The 26,919-nt window shown below is 44.8% G+C and overlaps 1 protein-coding gene across 5 annotated transcripts in view; it reads right to left on the reverse strand.

Moving 5' to 3' along the window:
• Positions 1-472: 472 nt before the first annotated feature.
• RAPGEF4 (Rap guanine nucleotide exchange factor 4) overlaps positions 473-26,919 on the reverse strand; it is a 164,215-nt gene continuing 137,768 nt past the window's right edge. For all 5 annotated transcript variants that reach the window (XM_081912218.1, XM_081912216.1, XM_081912217.1 and 2 more), the window contains 10 exons: positions 26,127-26,273; positions 23,028-23,125; positions 17,544-17,669; positions 15,746-15,924; positions 11,605-11,695; positions 8,128-8,178; positions 7,362-7,449; positions 7,008-7,072; positions 2,341-2,395; positions 473-1,875 (listed from right to left, as the gene is read on the reverse strand). In XM_081912218.1, coding sequence (XP_081768344.1) covers positions 1,748-1,875; positions 2,341-2,395; positions 7,008-7,072; positions 7,362-7,449; positions 8,128-8,178; positions 11,605-11,695; positions 15,746-15,924; positions 17,544-17,669; positions 23,028-23,125; positions 26,127-26,273 — 1,028 coding nt within the window. In that variant the 3' untranslated portion in view covers positions 473-1,747. The remainder of the gene's footprint in view (positions 1,876-2,340; positions 2,396-7,007; positions 7,073-7,361; positions 7,450-8,127; positions 8,179-11,604; positions 11,696-15,745; positions 15,925-17,543; positions 17,670-23,027; positions 23,126-26,126; positions 26,274-26,919) is intronic.

The following is a 26,919-nucleotide window of genomic DNA, read 5'->3' on the forward strand; positions in this document are numbered from 1 at the left end:
GTGCATTTGCTGCAGACCACAAATCACCCAATTCTTTTATGAAGTGGATTTCTCTTGCTAGGGTGACAGGGCCATTGAACCCCCTTTAACTGTGCAAACCTGAAGTTCCAATGTGCTTGAACGCCTTCAGTCTAGTGAAGCCCAAACTCATAGGAAGGCAAGCCAGACCAATGGTCCACCTAGCTCAGAAGTAGCTATGCTCATGAAGCTTTCCAGTCCAACCTGGAGATACTACGGATTGAATCTGAAGCTTTCTGGCATGCAAAGTCTGCTCTATCATTTGCGCTATAGTCCAGCTATTTCAGTGTCAAATAGGAAGTTTGCTGAAAGAGAGAGAGGAGGGAAGTACTTATTGAATGCATAATAGCAAAGTTCAACTACTGTCTACGTTGGGCAAAGATAGTGTCTATAGTAATAGATCAAGGTGCAAATAACAGGCGCTACCGTTTTTAATAAAGGATGGCACACATGATTTCATCGGCAGTTACGTTTAATGAAGACAGTGCATTTTATTTACATAAAACATACGACACACTCCTCGTAGCCATGAAATGTAGAGCGTGTACAGTACAAAGACCAAATTGTACTTCAATTACATGCTGAATAAAACAAGATTAAAGTAATTTGTTGTGGCGCAACAACGAACACGTAAAGAAATAAATAATCCTCACAAAGATTTGACGTTTCTGTATACTGCCTACTTAAAAGTGCAAAACGGTTCCTGAAAATCGGAGGATATTTTGTAAAGTTTAAAATCCAGAAAAGACAAACCTAATCAGCCCAAAGGTGTAGCTGATTGTCGAAGGTTTCAGTGCCCAGGAAAAAAAGAAACATTATTATTTTGAAAAGATGTTGTGCATATTGTGCTCTTTCTGAAGAAGTTTTGTGGGTTGTTGTTGTTTTTTGCAAGTTTTTAATGCTCCCCCCCCCCTCTTCTCCCAAACGATCATTACTTTTTTCCTGGCATTTTGTAAAATCCTGATTGGCAGTTTAAAGAAAAATCCCAAAGGAAATGAAATGTAAACAAATATGTACCTAAGTATTAGAGGCCCAGTCAATGCTCAGGTTAACTTAAGTGGCCAGAATGCTCTACTGTAGTAAGGCAAATGTGGTTAAGAGCTGACTTAAAAAATATAATTCTCTTACAGGGAAAGGCTTTTTTTGACTATTCTCTGAATACTAAAGCCATGGCAATTCGTAACTGTACCTTGTTTTCTGCCATTAGGTATTTTATTTTTAATTTTTCTTTTGCTACTGATGCTCTTGAGAGCCAAACATGCAAAACGAAGGGCAGAAGTTGGCCTTCCATTTGATAACGTATTAGAAAATACTGCTATTTCTTTTATTAGATAAGAGAACCCACCTATACATTCACTGGAAACGGCAGAAGTTATAGGTTCAACTTTTCACCAGCTGTTATACCATTTTGTTTTTGGTGTCCTCTTTTTCTCTCCTCCTTTTTTAAATTTCTTAAATAAAGATTTGTTTTATATACAAGACGTTTCGTGTGTTTCAAAACGAACCAGAAGTATATATATAACACCAGTAATCTCCCAGCTACAGCTCACGACCTCTTCAAACAGCCTCTGTTATTTCTCAGGGAAGGCAGGTACCATTGTGCGTTAATAACCTAAGATGTTAGAATCTGTTGTTGCTTATATTTGCAGTGGCAGTGCAGTAGCACAGGAAGTCGAACAAATGACCTTGTACCGGAGGGAAAGGGGAAGGTGTAATCACTTGAAAGGTTTTAAGCACGTCGTGGTTCTAGCCGGTGTGACATCTGTGATAAAGTCCTCTGGTTGTCAATCACACTTAATTGCCGAACGTAACTCCGGACATCCTGATGGTTCTTATTCACCAGAGATGCGTCGGGATCTGATGAAACAGAAGTGATGTGCTATTGGTACGCTTAGTCAAACGCAAATCTGAGCAGAACAAGACAAGCCACGCAGCCTTCCACCAGCAGAATAATATATAAACATGCAAAGCCAGAACGCCACATTCACAAAGCCCCGTCCTTCCGTCCCTTTCAAATTAACCTTGCAGCATTCTTCTGTAATCCTCGTCCCACAAATTGGTGCTTCGTTTAGTTCTCCTATGTTATTTTTCACAAACACTGGGGGAACGGTGTGCATTATTTTATCACCATAGGTAACCTGATTAAAACCCCAAAACCTTGATATCTCTAGTAAAATGACTCAGGAGGCACACCCTGATTTCAGTAGAATTAGATTGTGCCTCTAACATAGGCTGTAATTCCAGATTGTGTTCGCAGCCTATAAGCTTGTGGCATAGAGGGAACAACTGTATCAGTAACAACACACATATTTTGATACTTACTGAAAGGCTGGCTCCGGCAGAATTTCACTGTCCTAACGGTTTTTGAAATCATACGCTGAAAGGAAAAAATAATAGCCAACCATATTAAAACCATCGTCCTGCATGTGGCAAGCAAGCCTGGCAGAATTAAAAAGGGTTTAGTCTAGACTTCCTCCTCATTCCAGGAGCCCTACTTTTCTATAGGCATGCCTTTTTTAACATGGGGATGCATTTATAGATGGACTGCTCCACCTATGTTCAGAAATGACAAAATGCCCCACACGTGCTTTTCTGCAGTATCTGAACAAGCTCTCTGATGCTCTTCCAGCAAGAATGACAAAAAAATAATAATGTTTGTATGCAACCTAAGCAAATCACCATGTGAGATCAAACCAAGGCTCGTATTTATAATTCAGCCTGGTGTCTTCCAGAAGCTTTGAAACAAAAAGACCATCAGCCCCAGCTAGTATAGCTAATTGTCAAGGATGATGGGAGTTGTAGTAAAAAGAACCAAAAAACACCTGGAGGACACCAGCTTGAAGAAGGCTGATAGTACATGGAGACAATTTGCTTTCCTTTTTTTGTTGCCCCCAAGGTATCTGCTATTCAGAAACACACTGCTTGTGAACAAGGAGACAAGATTCTGCTGTCCTATCCGTTGAATCAATTTGTTTAATCCTTTTTCTGTTCCGGTAAAATCTTTTCAGTGACCTCCTCCATGCTGAACAGGTGTTTATTTATGTTTCATTCTTACATTTACCTGGGAGTGTTTTAAAAAACCATGCAGTACCAAACATTTGGAAACAGCAGTGAACACAAACACAATATTCCCGTAGCCACATCTACCGAAAGGTACTGTACCAAGGAGGAATGCTTGCCAATGACTCTTTCAGACCAATACAACTCAGGAAAACATATAACTGTACAATGCATGGACCCTTTGCATTTTTTTTTTAATTTATGGTTATAAATCTGGTTCTTTTTATTATTTTTCATTTAGGAATCTGGCTTTGAAACTGGTTGTAAAGCTGGCCTTAGTAATGTTTCACAAGGGAAACAGAAGATCAGGGTTTCCCGAAACGTGGCTCTCCAGATGTTTGGGACTACAATTCCCATCATTCCTGACCGCTGGTCCTGCTAGCTAGGGATGATGGGAGTTGTAGTCCAAAAACAGCTGGAGACCCACGTTTGGGAAACCCAGCAGCAGATTGTTGACTCTACTTACAAATTCAAACGTCTAAGGGATAACAAAGACTTCAAAGTTCTGCAAAAAAAATACAGTCGTACCTCGGAAAAGTCGAACGGAATCCGTTCCGGAAGTCCATTCAACTTCCAAAACGTTCGGAAACCAAGGTGTGGCTTCCGATTGGCTGCAGGAATCTCCTGCAGCCAATCAGAACCCATAGAACCCACGTTGGACGTTCGGGTTCCAAAGAACGTTTGCAAACCGGTTTGGGAGCCACAACGTTCAACTCGCAAGGTGTTCAGGGTCCAAGGTGCGGCTGTAATAATAATAATCCCAACCCAACAACACTCACACACATGCAACCCCCACCATCAAACTGTTTGCTAACTTTGTATCCCCCTCCCAAAAAAAATAGTTTAAGTTTTCCCAGTGTGGTTTGGAACTCCATTGCTGGAAAGTTATGCAGCACTAAATCTGGATCCCTCCACAACAGAGCCAACCATACATTACAATGAATTCTCCAGGCTCGCCCCGTCATCTCGACACCCTCACCCTGCAGTTCCAATTCAGCTTGCAGGCAGGCTAGAATAGTGGCAGCAAGCCAGGACATTTTCTGCTAATCCATTCCTAGACCCAGGCTCCAATGTTGTTATAAATATTCATACCACACCACACAAAAACCACTAAGGGTTTAAGTCACATACTTCACTTTTTTTTTTTTGCATAATCTTTATGTTCCAAAAACGAAAGAATGCTTGCCCTCTCTTCCCCCGCCCCCCCATAAGGATCAGTGCGTGGATTCCTTTTGTTCAGCTCCATAAAACCTGAAAACCAATATGCACAAATTCGCTAATCCTCATTTCACACCTCAAGGGTGAAGAGTCTCAGTAAAAAGGAGAACCAGTGGTTGGTGGCACTATTTTTGTACGGCCATGGATGGAGAAGCTTGTGTTGCAGAGGCGTCTTGGAATGCCCCTATGGGCTGCTTTTCAGCAAGTACCATGACAGCGATATTCTCGTGAAGCACATTAGATAAGTGCCACCAGAAGCTCTTTTCCTGATGCAAGGAATTTGGGGAGGGGGGGGGAGAGAGACAGGGACAACAGTGGAATCTGTTCTTGTGCATCTTGCTTTTCCATCAGGAAGGCATGTTCCTCTCATGGCCAACTCCAGGCATAAAGGCAAAACTCTCTAGCTAGGCCCCCAGCTATGCACCTGCAGTTCTTCGCATAGCTGTCAACTTACAGATTTGAAAATAAGGGACCAGCAGCCTCGAAAATAAGGGATTGGCAGCCAAAATAAGGGATTTTCCCAGCACAGGTATGTTCAACTTCTGAGCCCCTCTGAGCCAAAGGCAGAAAGCCCAGCCAGCAGCCAAACGAAGCCTCAAGCGGTGGTTCCCACAGCACAGCAACTCGGCAAAGGGGATGAAGCAAGGAAAACCACTGTCACCTCTCCGCTGGGAAGCGCTGAGCAAAGGCGAGTCCCCAGGCAACGCAGCCGATTTGATCGGCACAAGGCATGCAAGCTCCATCCCCCAGTCGTTCTTAGACTACTTACTGGGTGAGCAATGCAGCCAAGCAACACAGTTGGAGCCTCCCTCCTCCCTGGCCGGCAGGGAGGGAGGGAGGGAGAGGAGCTGCTTCCTTTGAAACCCGGGAAATTTAAGGGACATCATCAATAAGGGACAGCAGCGGGACACGGCGCTGGGATAAGGGACTGTCCCGCCAAATAAGGGACGTTTGACAGCTATGGTCCTTCGTCTACCTTTACCTACAACAGAAGCCTTGATTTTTTTTCTTGGTCAGGTAAGGAGCCACAGTTTTGCAGCTGCATTTTATCCCCATTGCCTGGATCAGGCAAAACAGGACTGGGAGAAGATGCTGTGTCAGTAAGTGACAGGTAGGTTAGTGAAGACTGGATTTTTTTTTTAAAAAAAAAACCCTGACCAGGACTCCTGAGCCTTTCGGGAGTTGTGCAAAAAGGCAAATTTCAGCAGCTTTTGTCATTCCTGCATGAAAAGTGGCACCTGCCAGGACTCTTTCTTTAGCGCAGCTATTAAAGACAGAGAAGGCCTGTCCTCCTAGGCCTCTAGTCCCCCCCCCCCCCCGACAGCACCGGTGCCAAATATTTGACTGCATAATTCGTCCTGGAGAACTCACTAGCCTGACAGGTGAATGGCAGCCTCACAGAATCAGGCAATTTGCAAAAGTGGCTTCTGTTGTTGTTTTTTTGGTGGTGGTGGTGGGGAATTAAAGCCACACTGGGCTTGATTTTTGGCACAGATTAAGTCACAACTCTCCCAAACAGCAGATGAAGCAGCAAACCTTCATCTCTGGGATGTACTGAATAGTCTTTCGGGCAAAAACCAATGTTCCCTGTATGTAGAAAATGGGCATGTGAGGGGAAATCTAAGGCCTTTATCTTCCTGACCTTTTTTTTTTTAAAAAAAATATTATTTACCTCATAAATAATTTCTCCAGACAGCTACACTTTACTAATATTCAAAATATTTTGTTGCTATGGTTATTATTTTATTATTTGCACAGGAAACCATCCGTTCACAAGAGCTCCATTGGCATGCTTAAAGTTAGAGACCTGCAACATTAAAAAAACCGGGCCTTTGTCGTACTATAGGGGTGCTAATTCAGACAAAAAGGCCTCTGAATCTGTGGTCTAATGCAGACAGTCCTTACGGGCTCCAGGGATGCCACTGCCTGCTCAACATGCTGTACCAAATCCATTAGGAAAATCGAAATAGTTTTAAAATACGTGGGGTTTTTAAAAATAATAATAATAAATAGTACAGTGTTATTAACATGCCATTACACAATCCATTGACTTGGTATGTGAGAGGCTGCCCTCTAGAGGCTGATTTGGAGAACAGGTAGTCTGAGCGAGAAGTGAAAGAAAAAAAGAGAAAAAGGAAGCAGTAGAATTCTATTAACTGATGTGCGTCAAGGAAGTCCGTTTCCTAAGGAAGCAGGAAATTCCAGGTAGATCAGAATATGCCTAACCATTGGCATCTGCCAGCAAAATTAACTACTGAGAGAAATTAGGCAGATAAATAATGATTTTGGTAAGAGAACTTGCTGTGGTTTCATTGGCAGTATATAGATGAGCAACACTAACCTGCAAGGGGCAAGTAGCTTTAAAATATGTTTTTTATGCTAGATCCATGGAATTAAATCAGTGGTTCATTTATTTGCCAATCACTTTAAAGCATTTCCAAACTGCTTAGGATTTCAAAATCTCCAAGTGGTATACATAAAAGCAACAATACAGTATACTGTCGTACCTTGGAAGTCAAACGGAATCCGTTCGACTTCCAAAATGTTTGGAAACCAAAGTGTGGCTTCTGATTGGCTGCAGGAAACTCCTGCAGCCAGTCGGAAGCCATGGAAGCCCCTTCAGATCTTCGGCTTCCAAAAATACTTTACAAACCGGAACAGTCACTTCCGGGTTTGCAGAAAATCTTGCTTTAGTAATATGCCCTACTTACCATTTTTTCGAAGTTCACTAGATTGTCGATGAAGGTCTTGTTCCCTTCATGGATAAATGTCATGTCTGCAATACAAATAAAGGCACCACCTGTGTAACTGGCAATAGTTAATCCGACATCGATAGATAGATATCCAGACACTGAGAAGATAGACCAAATTTCTCACTTCCTACATGCTATTGCCCATTCAAAGCAATTACCGGTACTTGTAAAAAGGAAAAGAAAAAGAAAAAAGTAACATTTAGACAATAACGCTTAGATTTATGAAAGAACTTTTTTCTTTATTAGGACTTCTGCAAAATTGAGATCATCATCATTATTATTGCATGCTCTTCACCCCCTTCAGATAGTTACCTTTTATGAGTAAAGGCATGAATGGAATAACGGGAGGTTGCAGTTTAGCTACCGTCAGTCTGTAGGCCCTGTGATTTCTTGATGGGTCCTGGGGAGAAAAAGACACAGTCAGACCTGTGCAAGTATTTAGCAAAATACAAATACTTGTTAGTTAACAGTTTTTTGTTTTTTTTAAAAGTAATAATTTCATAACCTAATTTATGCTTCATTCATAATAAGGATAGTCTTCTTTCAACGCTTCTTTGGAAAGATAGCAACCATCCATTTCATTAGCTGCCTGTTCCTTATAAGTTACGTGCTGTCTGACGAGAGTGTAATTACTTAACAAAAGAGGTGTTTATTATCAAAAGGGAAAATACAGCTAGAGGTGTGGTTATTAAACAGTGTGCTTATCTGAAGAAGAGAACTGTTGCATGCTTCTCCTGTATACATTCGCTGAGCCATCTCTATAAAGCTCTAAAACCGTAAATCTGTAACAATAATGCATGCTGGTTGGAATATAGAATCTAGCAGAAATATCAAGGGATGATAAAGTTTTCTAAATTTCCCAGGCCGACTTTAAGTAGGGCATACATCTTCTCATAATAGGCTCCCTGAGAGTATAATTTATTCGTCATACATGCTTGTTTTATCAGTGCTGTGGTGGGCTCATAAATTCCTTAAAGTCACACAAGGACACATAAAACGTTGGGAAATAGACAAATTCAGATCAGGTGTTCAGAAACCAGGGTGAATCCAGGTAGCACTTAAGCATTAAGCCAGTTACCATTAAGCTTTCAAACTCTGCATGGATCTTCTTGAACTTGCTCGGGAGTTTCTGTCAAGAAAAGAGACAAGCACACATGTGGGAAGCCTGTAATCGAATCAAGATGGACTGAACTGTGTGTGCGGCGCACTGAATTTCCCCAGCGCACAGTTCCTACAACACAGGCCCGAGATGGAAAAAGACTTGCTCTTTTGCCACAGGTTTACAACAATGCAGCTGCGGGGGGGAAATACAGTAAGTCTCCTAGCAACCAGATTATAAATAGAGAGCCACGAAGCTTTTAGCCGTTTGGGATCCAAAATACACCCCACCCCACCCCCAATACCCTGGGAAATGCCAGAGAGATTTTCTCTTGGTTCGCAGAGGTTATGGAGCAGCAATATCCACATGTCAGTGTGGATTTCCCAGCGTTCATCTGCAGGGTTTGTTTGGGGTTTTTTTTGGGGGGGGATGAAGAAGACACATCTGTTTCAAGTTTCACGTCGGCCTCATCTTTAGTGCAGCGCATTTAAGAAATAAAAAATGACATCCTTGGGAGCAGTGATCTGGCGAAATTATTTACATTAAAGGACAACAGACCTCTGCAATGTGTACACAGGCCAATCGTTCCTCAAGTGCGCTCTTCCGGAAGGTGCTGTATAATATGAACTAGCACATATAATCTGAGCTAGCTCTGGGACCAAAGGTCGCTGTTTCTCTCTCTCTCTCTCTCTCTCTCTCTCTCTCTCTCTCTCTCTCTCTCTCTCTCTCTCTCCTTTGTTATCATTACTGGAACACGTATGACTAAGGTCAGGTTCCAACAAATGTATACACTAGTTCTCTGAGCTACAGGGGACTTTCAACTTGTTGTTTTTAAATGACCATCAGCTCCCTCACAGGAACATAGGAAGTTGCCTTGTGCTGAGTTCATTGCCATTAGGTCCATTGAGCTCATTGGCATTCCCGTTCACTAGCCATGGCTATCCTGGGTTTCAGGCAGAGAATCTGGGCGGCTTCCAACCAAATATTAAAATACAGTAATACATCAAACCTTAAAAGCTTCCCTAAACAGGGCTGCCTTTAGATGTCTTCTAAAAGTTTGGTAGTTGTTGTTCGCTTCGACATCTGGTGGGAGGGCGTTCCACAGGACGGGTGCCACTACGGAGAAGGCCCTCTGCCTGGTTCCCTGTAACTTGGCTTCTCACAGTGAGGGAACCGCCAGAAGGTCCTCGGCGCAGGACCTCAGTGTCCGGGCAGAACGATGGGGGTGGAGACGCTTCTTCAGATATACTGGACTAAGGCCATTTAGGGCTTCTCAACTACAGTGGTGCCTCGCAAGACGAAATTAATTCGTTCCGCAAGTCTCTTCGTCTTGCGAGTTTTTCGTCTTGCGATGCACGGTTTTCCATAGGAATGCATTGAAAATCAATTAATGCGTTCCTATGGAAAAAGCCTTCCCCCGACCTCTTCTGGCGGGCGGCATTTTAAAATCGCCCGGGACAGCGGAGGACTTCTCCGCTGTCCGGGGCGATTTAAAAGCCCCTGGGAAGGCAGGCAGGGGGGACAAAGGCTTTCCCGCCCGGCCGCCCGGCTTCGGGACATCGTTCCGATGCCGGGCGGCTGGGGGAGGCTTTCCTGCCCCACCGCCCGGCATCGGGACGATGCCCCGAAGCCGGGCGGCTGGGGGAGGCGTTCCTGCCCCACCGCCCGGCATCGGGACGATGCCCCGATGCCGGGCGGCTGGGGGAGGCGTTCCTGCCCCACCGCCCGGCATCGGGACGATGCCCCGAAGCCGGGCGGGGGGGGGAGGCTTTCCCACCCGGCCGCCCGGCTTCGGGACATCGTTCCGATGCCGGGCGGCTGGGGGAGGCTTTCCTGCCCCACCGCCCGGCATCGGGACGATGCCCCGAAGCCGGGCGGCTGGGGGAGGCGTTCCTGCCCCACCGCCCGGCATCGGGACGATGCCCCGATGCCGGGCGGCTGGGGGAGGCGTTCCTGCCCCACCGCCCGGCATCGGGACGATGCCCCGAAGCCGGGCGGGGGGGGGGAGGCTTTCCCGCCCGGCCGCCCGGCTTCGGGACATCGTTCCGATGCCGGGCGGCTGGGGGAGGCTTTCCTGCCCCACCGCCCGGCATCGGGACGATGCCCCGAAGCCGGGCGGCTGGGGGAGGCGTTCCTGCCCCACCGCCCGGCATCGGGATGATGCCCCGAAGCCGGGCGGGGGGGGGAGGCTTTCCCGCCCGGCCTCGGGACATCGTTCCGATGCCGGGCGGCTGGGGGAGGCTTTCCTGCCCCACCGCCCGGCATCGGGACGATGCCCAGAAGCCGGGCGGCTGGGGGAGGCGTTCCTGCCCCACCGCCCGGCATCGGGATGATGCCCCGAAGCCGGGCGGGGGGGGAGGCTTTCCCGCCCGGCCGCCCGGCTTCGGGGCATCGTTCCGATGCCGGGCGGCTGGGGGAGGCTTTCCTGCCCCACCGCCCGGCATCGGGACGATGCCCCGAAGCCGGGCGGCTGGGGGAGGCGTTCCTGCCCCACCGCCCGGCATCGGGACGATGCCCAGAAGCCGGGCGGCTGGGGGAGGCGTTCCTGCCCCACCGCCCGGCATCGGGATGATGCCCCGAAGCCGGGCGGGGGGGGAGGCTTCAAAAGCCGTCCGGGGGCTTTTAAATCGCCCCGGACAGTCCCGGGGCGATTTAAAAGCCCCCGGTTAGGCAGGCAGGGGGGGCAAAAGTCTTTGCCCCCCCTGCCTGCCTTCAAAAGCCGTCCGGGATAGCGGGAAGCGCTTCCCTGCTATCCCGGACCGCTTTTAAAATGCTGGCGGTGGGGAGCAAAGCCTTTCGCCCCCGCCGGCCTTCCTGGACCTCTTCTGAAGTCCGGAGGGGGGGGAAGGCTTTGCTCCCCACCGCCAGCATTTAAAAAAAGGTCCCCGAGATTTCCCTATGGGCTTTCGTCTTGCGATGCAAGCCCATAGGGAAAATCGTCTAGCGAAGCGTCGCAAAAACTGAAAAACCCTTTCGTCTTGCGGGTTTTTCGTCTTGCGAGGCATTCGTCTAGCGGGGCACCACTGTGGTTGGGTCACTGGCCTGATCCAGCACAGCCCTTCTTATGTTTGGTTCCACTGAAACTGTAAACTATGGTAAATGGTTTACAGTGAATGCAGAGATCACTGCTGCTTCACTCCTCCATTAGCACAAGTAATGGCACAGAACCACTATCCCAGGGCTTAGTGTGATGAAATCACTAGGAACCGTGACTTGTTTTGCTCTGAACAAACCATGAATGGAAAAGGAAATCTTGACTTCATCTTGTGGTCTGTGGTGCCTGGTTCAGACGTAATGCTCAGCTAGGGATCGCGGTTCATTCTTCCCGATAGGGGAGGAGCAAATTGGGAGAAGTCTCTGCATTCGTGGTGAACTGTCAATGATGATTTACCATGATGTGCAAAAGCAGAAAAATCAAAAGAAGAAATGAAAGGCGTGGATTTACTCTGCACTCACCTCCCATGTCATTGTGAGGCGGCTTACCGCAACGTTGCTCAGTCCCATGATCAAAGCGAAAAAGGAATTCAAGTTTTTGTATTCCTTGCAACTAGAAAAGAAGAGGTTCACAGTTTGATTGGGCAGGGGGGACAAACTAAGAACCAGAAAGCCTGGCTTCTAGAGTGCTTCTATATTCTGGAAGTATTCATCCAGACAAGTCTTATTATCGTGCTTGGAAGCATATCCTACTGTATTTATTTTAGACTAACTCCTTCGGTTGCAATTCTGAGCATATTTTCTCACAAGCAAACCATCTGAATCACCTGGACTGACTTCCAAGTTAGCTTCTTGAGGATTACAGCAAATCACAAGCAATTGTGAAACAAGAAAGGTTTAATAATACACCCACAATGTCACCACTTAGCGTCTTATTCTGATACTCCTTAAAAGTCCTCTTCATACTGCTTTATTTTTGTTCTACGTATTTCTTAATTCTCTTCCACTCAATAAACACCATCCTCGGGGCATTTCCAAAAACAATGCTCACTTAGCTAGGTTTTGGGAGTCCCGTTCAGCACAAGTTCAGCTTCCAATTTAGAGAAACAAAAGTAACATAACCTGCTAAGAGACAAAGGCTGAATTCAAACGTTGCTTCTGTTGGTACAAGGGGACATTTCCCCATAAGATCCTATAGTGTTCTGGTAACCTACATGGTAATTTTTATCTCTGCTGTTGTTAGTTTTTAATGTTGTATTTGCATTTATGTTTTGATGTATGCCGCCCAGAAAATTAACTATGGGGCAGCAAAAAACTATAGGGGAAAAAATAAGTTTTATACATCTGAATCATGCTCGGGTGGGGGAAATCACATATGTATTCTCCGTGCCAAACCTTCCCTTTATCTGTGATGAAATTGTCACGGGTAATACCCCCAGAATGCTCAGCACCCCAGCACAGGACTAGTCAATGTTTAGAAGTTCTCGGACTCCAACTCCCATCATGTCACTTGTCAGGCACGATGGGAGCTGCAGTTCAGTAAATATCTGGAGGTGGTTTGTGGGAAAGAGACTGTGACGTTAACATATATGAGAGAGTGCTGGAGGGGAAATAGTAAAATAGGTTGCACAGACAGGACCCAGGGGGGTGGAGTCAGTGGGACTATACAACCAGTTCTGGGAGGAGTTGGTTGGGAGTTGTTGGTGGGTAGATGGTTGGTTTTAGTGGGTTGGCTGGTTGGGAAAGGCAGTTGGTAATAGAGAGAGACAGTTAGGGCAGTGGGTTCTTGAGTGTGGGGAGGTAGAAGAGATAAAGAGAGGAAAATAAGACTAAGAAAGTAAAGAGCAACCACGTTTGGAATGCCGTAAAAGTTTTATTTGTGTCTGAAATAAAATACACTCTTCTTTATTAATTGAGAAGCTGACTGAGACTGAAGTGATTTTACCAGGGAGGACCTGGTTGGTGGCAGCGGATTAGTGGTGTATGGGTCAATAGTCCGTGAGATGACCGGGGGCTCCGTACGAATGCCACAGAGACGTCTGGGCTAAACTGTTAGGTTCTCTGCTACTGGTTTAGGACAAGGCTGGGGAACCTTTCCCACCCCCCTATGAGGGGCCTTTAACCCATGGGGAAAGGCAAAAGTGGACCACACCTCATGGCGGAACAAGCAAGAACCAAAAGTGGGTGGAGCAAATAACATCAGGAGAAGCCATTCCTTCTCTCTCCCTTTCTTTGGAACCCCAGACGAATCTATGGGCCACATGGTGCTTCCAGAGCTTTCTGTATCATAGGAAGTTCACATGGGTACAGCTTGAGGCAAGTCATTCGCAAACAATATCCCTTCACATCCTTGAAATTCACCTATTTTGAGCAAAACTACATTTGATCGACCTCATGATCCCATTACATTTTCCTGTTTCACTGTATAGTTAACACACACACACACACAAAAACATGTTGCCATAGTAGCGTTTTGTTTTTTTACTGCGGAGAACAGCTCCACGAAACTGAAATAACAGAAATAAGATGTCATCGTTTTATATTAGGAATATCAAATCTGCCCAAGTATTTGCATTCAATAAATAAAAAAAGATCCCGAGAACTTTAGCTATTTCCAATTTACAGAGACGGGGGGGGGGGGGAATATTGACATAAACAGGAGGTTGTCAAATGGGAATTAACATGAGGTTAATCCTGTAAGTAGCGATTCTGGGATATTAGTTATCTGCTTGCCTCAGGCAATGCTGATGTTTTCCCTGATATTTTTTTTCCATACTAAAAGTAAATGTTCATCAGTATTTGTGTGCCTGGGGGACAGGGGCTGTGTGTTTTTTAAAAATAGTGTATATAAGGAAATTGTTCAAATTATTTAGCTTAATCAAAATTATTCCTATTTTCTGCTAATGATTAGGAAAAGGAACCACATTTTGTTCTTATCTATATGTGCTACTGCCCTCTGCTGGACAGAATGCAGAACAGCTCTGTGAAAAAATGGCTAAAAAACGGGGATACAATTCTCTTTACACTGCTAACGCACTGCGAGTCTCTGAATGTGGCCTGCCACATTCTGCACCAGTATCATTGCATAGGATAATAATGGAAGAATAACCTAAGCTACCTGCAGTGGTGATGCTGGGTGTCCTATAGAGAATTTGGACTTTACAAAATGGGGAAAACCCAGATTCTGGCAGACTGGCGCCATCACTAGCTGGTGTTAAGTAAAGGTAAAGGGACCCCTGACCATTAGGTCCAGTCGAGACCGACTCTGGGGCTGCAGCACTCATCTCACTTTACTGGCCGAGGGAGCTGGTGTACAGCTTCTGGGTCATGTGGCCAGCATGACTAAGCCGCTTCTGGCGAACCAGAGCAGCGCACGGAAACGCCGTTTACCTTCCCACCGGAGTGGTACCTATTTATCTACTTGTACTTTGACGTGCTTTCGAACTGCTAGGTTGGCAGGAGCAGGGACCGAGCAACGGGAGCTCACCCTGTCACGGGGATTCGAACCACCAGCCTTCTGATCGGAAAGTCCTAAGCTCTGTGGTTTAACCCACAGCGCCACCCGCGTCCTACAGGCAAAAACACTCTCGTTCACCCAAGCCTTTGGATCTTTATTTTAGTGGGGTGGAGTGGAGTTAGATCTGTTTTTATATAGAAGCAACAAATAAATATAATAAATAAGAATATAAAATCATGCAATGGTCAGACCACTCCTAGACAATTCCTTTCTCACAGGCAGTCTGAGAGGCAATAAGAAATAACTATCTCTGATGCAGAACAAAATCTTCATACAAAGGAATTCTTACTCATCCTGCCAGAGACAGAAAACTGACCATGTGAAGTCTACAGCAGTCTGCCGTGGCTTCCAGTTCATGGCAGGTGTAATAGCCCAAATTAAGGACATATTTTACACCTCTCTTGCCATAGTGCAATCCTTTACCTTGGTTCTCAAACGCCTTGGTTCCCAGACACCAAAAACCTGGAAGCAAGTGTTCTGGTTTTCAAATATTTTTCAGAAGGCAAAGGTCCGATGTGGCTATCAGCTATTGTTTCCAGGGCGCCTGCACCAATCAGAAGCTGCGCCTTGGTTTTCAAACATTTCGGAAGTCAAACTGATTTCCGGAACAGATTAAGTTTGGTGCTTTTGTTTTTGCTATTTATTTTGCGTATTTGCTTTTGAGGCTTTTTTGGTTAATTTGTTTTTGTGACTGACTGATCGATTGATTGTGTGACTGCGGAAATGGATAAAAGCCCCCCATCTAAACAGTGACTATCATCAGTGCAGGTAAGAATTATTATTTTTTAAATTTTTTATCATCTACAATACTGTCTTATTTATTTTATAGTACAGTACACTGATTATTGCTTTAATTTTGTGGATCAATGATCTCGTTAGATAGCCAAATTTATGTTCAATTGCTGTTTTAGAGGTTGTCTTAAAAAGTCTGGAACAGATTAATCCATTTTGCATTGCTTTCTATGGGAAAGTGCGCCTTGGTTTTGGAACGCTTTGCTTTTGGAAAGGACGGATTAAGTTTGAGAACCAAGGTACCACTGTACATGTCTACTGAAAAGTAAGCCCCATTCAGTTCAATGGGACTTCCTCTTGTTCCCAGGGAACTTTACAGGACTTGCAACGTTAAAGTCATTGAGCTATACTTACTGGGCTGCAATCTTGATGAACTTCTTTAAGAGCTGGACGCGTTTGCTGAGTTGGGAACAAAGACAAATCTCTGTGACTACCCAGAACTGGAGTTCATTGAACCTTCGCAAAAACAAATCCAGATTCGCTGTAGTCTTCTTAAAATTGTGTCTCCCAAATGTGTGGTAGACCAGTTCCAACTAGGGGAGGGGGGAAAGGAGGAGGGGAAATATATCAGGGTTAGACAAATGATTTGTGCTTTTTAAAAAAGGAACAAGAAAAAGAACCGCCCTGGAACAAATCTCTAGTTACGTTTCCAAACAGTCTGAGGGTTGGATGTGGCTATGTAGCAAGTGTTCTCTGATCACATTTCTGTTCCTCCTCTCTTCCCAAAAGCTGACTAAATTCTCCTTCTAGTTGTTTGTACTAGACAAGAGTCTTGTCGACTTACGAATAAGTGCACTGGCCACACCTTTGCATAAGTTTGTAAACCAATCTTTAACTTCCATTAACTATAGTTTCCCATTTTATTGTTACTTGGAAAATACAGCTGAAAGCTTCGGAACAAGCCAGGATATATGTAAGAGCCCAAAATTACGCGCTGTTAACTAAGGTTGCATTCACAAAGCAGTTTATTCCATTTTCATGACTTTCCCTGCTAAGTTCCACATTATATTGGAACTATAGTGGAAAATGCTGCAAGTTTGATTCTCTTTTCCATGTTGGTTGCTACAAAAGAAGCAAAGAGAGCTCTGTTTGCAAATAGTATGTAAATGGGTGCTAAACTTGCATTAACCTGTATTTCTGGACGTGGCATTTAAATCATGTGAAAGGCCAAATATAAATTTAAAAAAAATAAAAACAGAATAAACTGCCGTGTGAATGCAGCCTAAGTTAAAATTTTATAAGCAACAATGTAAGATTAGGTTTGATAAGAAAGTATTTGAACATATTTCAATTTCTCCCAAATTGTATAATATTTCCAGAAACAGAAACGTTTCCCTTTCACTTAAGAATTGGCAGAAATGTTAGAGCTCCCTGGTGTGCCAAATGGCATTCTGCACTTGCAATCTGAAGTGATAAAACTCATTCTACCGCCTCTGGATTTTACCACCGAATTTTGCAGCCCAGAAGCACTCCGTCCAGGGGGTCAGAGCTGCAAGACTAAGTTCCTGGTGCTACTGCTGCTTACTGGGAGAGAGAGACGGGTGTGGGGCAAAGGAATGGGAAGGCCAACATGGTGTAGGTGCACTGGGAAGAGACCTAGTTCTGTTGCAACTCTGCCCTGCCATGTTAGTCACTTCTTTTTAAAAAAAAAAGTTTTTATTATTAAAATAATTCAACATTAATACACACATATTGTGAATACACAAGCATACAAACATACATTTCATACAGACCTTAAAAATGTTCAAACATACCTAGACTCAATCCCACAGATAATTCCTTTTTCCATCACTATCCACCACCCCTCACCCCACCTTTGTGTTAGACTTCCAATCTACTCAATTGCAATTTCTTTCCACTTCTGTGACTTTCTTTCACACACCTTTAACCTAATTTCATGCTTCTTTTTCTATTACACATTGTTATCCATCTTATTTAGTATTCCAGTATTTAAAACGGAACTTGTTTATTCTAATAGGAGTTCTGATTTTTCAATATGGTTTTGCAAGTATCCTTTAAACCCCTATTACAATATATCCAAAACAATGGGAGAAATTGGAAGGGTCTCAAAAGAGAAGATAGACAGGGACTGGAAGGTGTTAGCCACTTCTGTCTCAGCCTACGATGGGACAAGCACAAGAATTCTCCTCACCTCATGCACGCAGTTGAAAAGCTCCCACTCATAAATGGTCATTTGATACGCTAAGTCTTTGGAGCTCATGAGTTCAAACATTCCCACAGTCCCAGTCGATGGGCCTTCTTGTTCCTGCAGTGGAACCTGGGAAAAATAACAATGAAGCTCTCTGTAAACATCCTTATCCACCTGATCTCTCACTCTGTTTTAACAGCTCTTTTTCTGTTTTGCTTTTTTGCATGCGATGGCACTTGTATAAAATTGACTGTGTGAATATTAGTCACAGCACAAAACAAAAATAATGGCTTCAAAGTTAAATGCACAACACACACATGGCCGCATAAACACACACAGAAATGCATACAGGTACGATACACATTTTAGTGTGTTTTGGGGTCTTTGTTGGAAGCCGCCCAGAGTGGCTGCGGAAACCCAGCCAGATGGGTGGGGTACAAATCATAAATTATTATTATTATTATTAGTCACTGTGAGCTACGTAAGGGCAAGCAGGACTCGTCAACCTGCAAAGGTAGCCCATCTAGGAGAAGGGAAACTCTGATCCTAAACCTCTACTGCCTTGTGGGATATCTTCAAGAGAAGAAAAGGCTAAGCAGTAAACCCTATACAAATCTGGAGTGGAGTCCCTAAGATGGTTGGATGGTGCCTTGCACACCTCCTTCCGGCAACTCCTGCAGCCAAGCTGGTGCCAAATGTATTTCTGTGCTTTCCTTTGGACCACATCAGCGAGGCTGAGAGGGGGGCCTTTTCATCCGGGCAGCCCAGGACCCCCACACACACTGCCCAGGCTTGTGCTCTGGGGTGGTCACTTTGATGCTGCCAACACAGCGATTTGACTTCACCCCCGGAGGCTCTGTCCATTGTCTCTTGAGACAGGTGGATGCCAACAACGTGAGCTAGGTTTCATCTTTTTCCTTGCTGCAGGAAACGAATAATAATAATAATTTTTATTTATACCCCGCCCTCCCCAGCCAAGGCTGGGCTCAGGGCAGCTAACAAGCAATAATAAAAATAAGTTGAATGAATACAACTTAAAAACAAAATTAAAATACAACATTAAAATATTAAAATGTAGCCTCATCGCAGGAGGAGAAAGGAAAAGAAAAAAGAAAGAGGGGGAGGGAATCAAATTGGCTCCAAGCCAAAGGCCAGGTGGAACAACTCTGTCTTACAGGCCCTGCAGAAAGAAATCAGAGCCTGCAGGGCCCTGGTCTCATGAGGCAGAGTGTTCCACCAGGCTGGGGACAGTACTGAAAAGGCCCTGGCTCTGGTTGAAGCTAATCTAACTTTCTTAGGGCCCGGGACCTTGAGGCTCTCTGTGGGGCATACCGGGAGAGGCGGTCCCGTAGGTACGAGGGTCCTAGGCCGTGAAAGGCTTTAAAGGTCAAAAACAGCACCTTAAATCTGACCCTGTACTCCACCGGGAGCCAGTGCAGCTGGAAAAGCACTGGGTGAATATGCTCCCATGGCAGAGACCCTGGGAGGAGCCTGGCTGCAGCATTCTGCACCCGCTGGAGTTTCTGGGACAGCTTCAAGGGCAGCCCCGCGTAGAGCGAATTACACTAGTCAAGCCTGGAGGTGACCGTCGTATGGATCACTGTTGCCAGGTCGGGTCGAATAACTGAAATAAAGCAGCCTTAAAATACAATGATATAAATCTCTTTCCCTCTCCTGCATCATTCCTGCTGCATTGCAGGGGGGAAGCATACAGGAGAAAGCTGCCAGGAAAAGTGAGGCCGGTGGTCTATCTAGCCCAGTATACACTGACTGGAAGTGGCTTTCCATGGTTCCTAATAGGGGACACCCATTCCTTCCTGGAGTTGCCAGGGACTGAGCCAGTGTGGTGTAGGGGTTAAGAGCGGTAGACTCGTAATCTGGTGAACTGGGTTCGCTTCCCCGCTCCTCCACCTGCAGCTGCTGGGTGACCTTGGGCCAGTCACACTTCTCTGAAGTCTCTCAGCCCCACTCACCTCACAGAGTGTTTGTTGTGGGGGAGGAAGGGAAAGGAGAACATTAGCTGCTTTGAGACTCCTTAGGGTAGTGATAAAGCGGGATATCAAATCCAAACTCTTCCTCTTCTTTTGCACCCACTGTGTGTTTTCCCCAGTGGGGCAAATATCACTTTGGGAAACAGGCCGGGGAGAAATCCTTGCGCGTTTACAAGCCATTTACAGCACATATCTCCAGACCTAGGAATCATCTGGGGAGTCTTCTTTTGTTTACTTGACACCAGGGGCTTCTGACATAGGAAGAGTACACTCATGAATAAATATACCATTCATTATCTGCCATTTGTTTCCACATGACCTTCACTCACAATTATATTAATTACAGCGATATGCACATACAAAGTGCGGGCTAAATTAATCTTAATTGTTCCCATCTTTCATTAAAACAAACAAGAAACATCAAAACGGCATTTTTCCGTGCCATGTAACGCGAGGAATGAAGATGCCGCCTGGTGCGCGAATGGAAAGTTTGTATGTTGGATAGATGACCTAAAGAGAAATAATGCTGTGTTGTGATGAAGATGTGAGCTGAAAATATTGGGTTGAAATTCTGCGCAGCCTTAGGTATGCTGCTGTTATGCTGGCCTCACCCTAACTCAGTAAGCAGAACCAGGACAATGTTAACCACTTAAAGCTACTGAGATAATCCATGCAAAATACTTCGGACTCTAAAGCGCTCTATAAATGCTAAGGAATGTTAACATTGCATTACTCTACAGCGAAATGTTCCATCTGCTAAGAAATGGCATTTCTATCTCTCTCAGCTTGTGAGTGATGCAACAGCGAGTGGATTGTACGGGGCTCCTATGAGGATTCTTTTGACCTTGGGAAAACAGGGTTTAGAGACTAGACAGCATTTTGGTTGCCATTCATAGCTGCAGAGGCAGAATCATGCAAGGTATGAGATGTTCCATTTTGAAGGATTTTAATTGATCAGAATCGGCTCCCCACTTGAATTTGTAAGCGGAGCTGATATCTACAGTCCTGCATTAAGAAGAATTAACTTAACACCATTTGCATATTAGTTACCAGTAATTTGAGCTGGCAGCCGCCCAACGATAGGTGAAGCTATCCTTCCTAGTTGCTTTTTACTCCACTAGAGGGCAGTGCAGTTCATTGACAACGTTTCCCTTTCCAATTTTTTCCCATATTGCAATATATTCACTAAACATTAACATAAAACTGGAAGCTTTCGCCTGGCACATTTAAGGCTATCCTAAACGCGAGCTTTCCTAAGGAGTAGAAGGAATAATGGTCGAAAGCACCAAAAAACGCAGGCACAACCCAAGCCAAGTTAAGCACTTTTAAATTTTACTGATTCAGTAGAAGGCACTCATTTTTTTTGTTGTTGTTAAAATGAATGAGACAGTGCCTTTTACTATGATTACGAACCAGGACTGAGAGAGTTCCATGGATGTACCCATCTTTGGCTATCCTTCAACTACATTTGTATCTACTCTTAAGATCTCCCAAACTTTTTAAAACAAAGGACTGCAAAGGAAGGCTCCCCACCCCTTCTCCAAAAAAACCCCAAAACTCCACTTGCTAGGCAGGTGCCAAAACTCTTGCCTACAGCTCTTTGCAACCTGCCTGCTGTGTCCAAAATACAGAAGGCTGCAAGCGTCGGCGTGCCAGAAGCACACTACCGCCTAAACAAAATTTATATTCGCATTTAAATTTAGTTGCTGCCTTTATATTTTAAACAATCGCGATCCAAAACTATCTTTGTATCTGAAGCGACGTCAAAGCTTCCATTTCACTGTTCCTCCGTAATGGATTGAATCCTACAAAGTGTCTCATGGGGAGGGGACAAGAGCCAGGATCAAGGCTTGGAGCGAGAGACTTAATTCATGCTGGCCTGCCAACGAAAACTGCTCTGAATGAAAGGAGCAAAAAGCACTTTATAATAATAATCCAGGTCTCTAGAAGTGGACCCCTGGAGAGCATGGCGAGATTACTCTGCTGTTAGCACTCACAAACATTTCAAATGTTTTAAGGAAAGCCAGACTTTCTAATGAGAACAGTGGTTTTAATTATAGAGCCCTGAGGAACGACTTGAAAGAGTTTATTCTGTGCCTCCATAATATGCCAGCCTATATATAATGCTTTTTAAAAAAATTACATTTACAGTGGTACCTCGGGTTACATATGCTTCAGGTTACATACGCTTCAGGTTACAGACTCCGCTAACCCAGAAACATTACCTTGGGTCAAGAACCTTGCTTCAGAATGAGAACAGAAATTGTGCTCTGGCGGTGCGGCAGCAGCGGGAGGCCCCATTAGCTAAAGTGGTGCTTCAAGTTAAGAACAGTTTCAGGTTAAGAACAGACCTCCAGAATGAATTAAGTACTTAACCCGAGGTACCACTGTACACTTCTTTTTACTGCACTTTAAAAAAGGACAGAAATATGCTCTCACGCCACAAGCATAGGGAGTTTTATTCTCCTGTCCCTACAGGTTCACTGAAAATACCTGGCTCATCATTTGGGTAAGCAGGCGACTGTTCTTGGCGCTTCCAGGACTAGGGGTCTTTAGCCAGATCTGCCATGGGTAATAAGCTGCCTGCCAGCAGGGCAACCCCACACATGGCAACACCAAAGGATATCATTGGGGTCGCCCCAAGGCCATCACCACCTCAATACAGTCGTACCTTGGATCTCAAATGTCTTGTCTCCCAAACGAATCGGCTCCCGGATGATCGAAACCCGGAAGTGAGTGTTCCGGTTTCTGAACCTTCTTTTGGAAGCTGAACTTCCGACAGGGCTTCCGATTGGCTGCAGGAGCTTCCTGCAGCCAATGAGAAGCCGCGCTTTGGTTTCCGAATGTTCTGGAAGCCGAACGGACTTCAGGAACAGATTCCGTTCGACTTCCAAGGTATGGCTGTACTGTATTTTTGCTGGTTCCTGCCATTGTTTTCTGTGAGGCCCCACTGCTATGTGGTTGATTTCTAGACCTCTCTAGGTTGAGGGTGTGACACTAGGGTATCTCTTGAGTGAAAGATGAGAGAAGCGGCTGGTACTCATATTGAAAATACGCACAGTATATAAATTTCTCTAAATAAATTCATTTTAAAAAACCTGGTCTGAATCAGGGGACGTCCTACTCAGAGAATGCTATCCACTCCCATAGTATGGATCTTCCCCACACAACTCTTTGCAGCCCTCTTGCCAAGCTTTGAAAATCTCCAATAATAATAATAATAATAATAATAATAATAATAATAAAATTTGTACCCCACCCATCTGACTGGGTTGCCCCAGCCACTCCAACATATATGAAAACATAACAAAACAGTAAACATTAAAACGCTTCTTTGTACTGTGCTGCCTTCATATGTCTTGCGGATAGTTATGCAGAAAGGCTGAGGAGAAATTTTCAGGATAAGAAATGCGTATGTTATATAGCGTTCAAGTAAGGAGTACAAAGCACAGCCTCTGACTCAAAAGGCGTTCAGAGGCTTAGCATACTTACATACCAGTGAGTCAAACTGGTCCCGAGGGCAAGCAAAGAGGCGTCCGTTAACACTGAGCGTTGTAAACACCGAAACATCGTTTGGTTTTAGCACCACCTTTTCTGTGAACGTGAAAAGCATGGGATATACTACAGAAAACGCACACCCATTATCACAAGAAAAGCAAGTTGTCAAGACTTCTCATTGCCCATAGGAAAAGCGATTTGAGAAAATCCACTCTATGCTATTTGCCCTTGGTGTGATGGCAACTCTGCCAGCTGTCCTAGAGGAAGCTCTTCAAAGCCTTCCAGCAAAGCAAGAGATTTCTCCACTGTGTTGCATGGGGCCTGCTTAGACCCTGGGGAGTGTGGTGGTAGGGAACTCTTCAAAGGAAGTATCTGAGGCCTTCCTGTGTTCACCTGAGGTGAGCATTCCCAAGTACCTGAAGCTTGTTTCTGAGTCTGAGCTGGAAAGACTTCACTGGCATCCTCTATAAATGGAAGAAGGTAAAGGTAAAGGGACCCCTGACCATTAGGTCCAGTCGTGGCCGACTCTGGAGTTGCGGCTCTCATCTCGCTTTATTGGCTAAGGGAGCCGGTGTACAGCTTCCGGGTCATGTGGCCAGCATGACTAAGCCGCTTCTGGCGAAGCAGAGCAGCACACGGAAACGCCATTTACCTTCCCGCTGGAGTGGTACCTATTTATCTACTTGCACTTTGATGTGCTTTCGAACTGCTAGGTTGGCAGGAGCAGGGACCAAGCAATGGGAACTCATCCCGTCGCGGGGATTCAAACTGCTGACCTTCTGATCGGCAAGCCCTAGGCTCTGTGGTTTAATCCACAGCGCTGGAAGAAGGCTGATGGCAAAAACACTGATGTTCCTGTTCAGGGAAATGGGTCTAAAGAGCTGTCAATGAGATTTATCACATTCAGATGAAGGTGGGGAAAGTTTTACCACAGCAACCCTAACATATAATGTAATAATTCATCTCGGAATATAATAGCGATGGTTTGGCTTGCTTTTCGGAAGAGATGCGTAAGATTGTGCTGTCAGTTATATTTAGCTCTCGCAATCCCATCAACAAAAGATACCTGCACGTCACGGATTGGTTCAGAAGGGCTAATTAACTGCCTTATAAATCTTTTTGTCCCAGTGTAGGTCCACCAGAATGCCTCCCACTCTGGTGAAAGAAATCCTATTGAAATTACAGAATAGGGACGCCCCTGGTATCAATTCATTTGCGGGAAAAGAATTGTCCCCGACAACAGTTTCTATTTGCGTTCCAATGTAGCTTTAATTAACTCTGTCAGAATTCACAGCGCTGCACAAAATTGGAACCAGCAGTCGTACCTCAACGCAGCGCTACCTTTCTTAAAGACTTCCCTTCAACTAATGCTCGGCCTTAAAGGTCAAATATTTAATCTTCCATCAAAACAAAGCTTTTGCCATAAGACCCTCCCTCCCCTCTCCCAAAAAACCCACCCACCCTATATTTTACCAAATGGAAACATATAGGGCATGATCTCATCCATCTTGAGCACACCACCCATGCAAGGAGGATTCCCATAGGATTTATAGAACCCTGTTCCCCCCACCTCAAGCCTTACCCACACCTAAATACTAAGGAAAGAAGGTGGGTTGAATGGGGACATGAGATACATTCATAGGCCACCCAAAGGCAGCATGGCAGTTAGCATGGTGTAGTGGTTCAAATTTTGGACTTGAAGACCAAGGATCAAATCCCCACTCAGCCATGAGGCGCACTGGGTGACCTTGGGCCAATCACTTTTTTTTAGCCTAACCTACGTCACAGGGTAGGCGCTGTGGGTTAAACCACAGAGCCTAGGACTTGCCGATCAGAAGGTCAGCGGTTTGAATCCCCACAATGGGGTGAGCTCCCATTGCTCGGTCCCTGCTCCTGCCAACCTAGCAGTTCGAAAGCATGTCAAAGTGCAAGTAGATAAATAGGTACCGCTCTGGCGGGAAGGTAAACGGCATTTCCGTGCGCTGCTCTGGTTCGCCAGAAGCGGCTTAGTCATGCTGGCCACATGACCCAGAAGCTGTATGCTGGCTCCCTCAGCCAATAAAGCGAGATGAGCACCGCAACCCCAGAGTCGGTCATGACTGGACCTAATGGTCAGGGGTCCCTTTACCTTTTTACCTCACAGGGTTGTTGTGAGGAGGAAACGGAAAGCAGGAGAACCATGTCAGCTAAGTGTAAATAGGGCTGAATCCTTATTTGTTAAATTTGTATCCTGTCTTTCCACCAGACAGAGCTCATTTATTACTACAAAGCTGTTTTGCTATTATTATTATTATTTCAGTTTATATACCACCCTGTAACTACAGATCTCAGGGCAGTTCACCAATCCTAACACAGATATACTACTAAAAAGCCTCTTTATTTAAAAATATCAGGGAAGATATACATCAGTCAAATTATTGAATCAAGTTTAATGTCCATCGACCAACTAAATAATTTTCAGCTGATTCATCGCCTGGCTTTTAAACCAATGAATCAATTAAGTTTAAACATACTTGCTTATTTCCGAAAACGTACAGGGTACATATGTGCCTTTTTTTTTATTTATTAAACGAACCGTGAGGTGATTTCCAGTTTAATGATTTTCATCATGGTGAGATGGAAAGAATATCTTTAATATTCTCTTCATCATTCTACACAACAGTGGCAAACCAGACACATGGGGCAGCCTTAAAAATAAACAGGTGAGCCGTTAATGCGCAGCCTCCCAAGTAATCAACTAAAGCTTTAGCTGATTAATGTACAACTAAACCAATCCATTGGATTAATCTACAATTAAAGGCTGAAAGCTTACATTCACACTCTGGCCATGGATCTAATTTGTGTAATGTGCTGCGGCTTCAGACTGAGGTTTCTGGCTGCAGATTTTGGGGTGGGGCTGAGGGGAGGTTGATGACAGCCAAGGCGCAGAAATTTAGATTCCCTTGCCCACAGCGAAAGGAGCAGTCCGGTTTGCCAGGTATTAAAAATGAAAGACGAAAAGTCTTTAAAGCAATCAGTGCGAGCTTTCCCCATTCCTTCATGGTCTGCTGCCCCAAAGGTAAATGAGGAGTGTTAAAGATTATGCAAATGCCCTTACCTCCTCCCGAGCTCATCTTTACTAATATCAAGCCATCTCCAGAGCCCAGCTTGTCAGCTACGGCACTGATAACTTCTTTTACGGAAGACAACACTGGAATGCGGATTGTAGTGTAGGTTTGGTCGATGCAGTACACCTTGAACAAAACTTCAGAAACAAGGCACATCATGAATAAGGGCTGTAAGAAGATGAAACAAGGTAGGATGCAGAATATGATGATGATGATGATGATGATGATGATGATAATGATAATTTATACCCCACCCATCTGGTTGGGTTTCCCCAGCCACTCTGGGCGGCTTCTAACAAAATATTAAAATACAATATATGAATTCAGTTGTTGTTGTTGTTGTTATTTGAATTTATATACTGACCTATACCCTGGGGTCTCAGGGCAGTTCACAGAATAAAATCAAGATATAAAACCACAAAATACCTAATAAAAACAACAACCCAATAGCCCCTCCCCACACAAAAAATACATTTTAAAAGGGCATAGGATGTAAATCGGATCAACCAAAGGCCTGCTTAAAAAGGAACGTTTTTGACTGGCGCCTAAAGGTGTGTAATGAAGGCGCCAGGTGAACTTCCCTGGAAAGAGCATTCCACAGATCGGGAGCCACTACAGACAAGGCCCTGTTCTCATGTTGCCACCCTCCGAACCTCTCGAGGAGGAGGCACACGAAGGAGGGCCTCAGGGTCCGAGTAGGTTCATATGAAAAGAGGTGGTCCTTGAGGTATTGCGTTACAACTATATGCAACTTAGCACTGCCCTATTTTATTTTATTTTGTT

The sequence above is a fragment of the Podarcis melisellensis genome (genome assembly GCF_964234715.1).
Source record: "Podarcis melisellensis genome assembly, chromosome: 1".
In the NCBI taxonomy this organism is placed as follows: Eukaryota; Metazoa; Chordata; class Lepidosauria; order Squamata; family Lacertidae; genus Podarcis; species Podarcis melisellensis.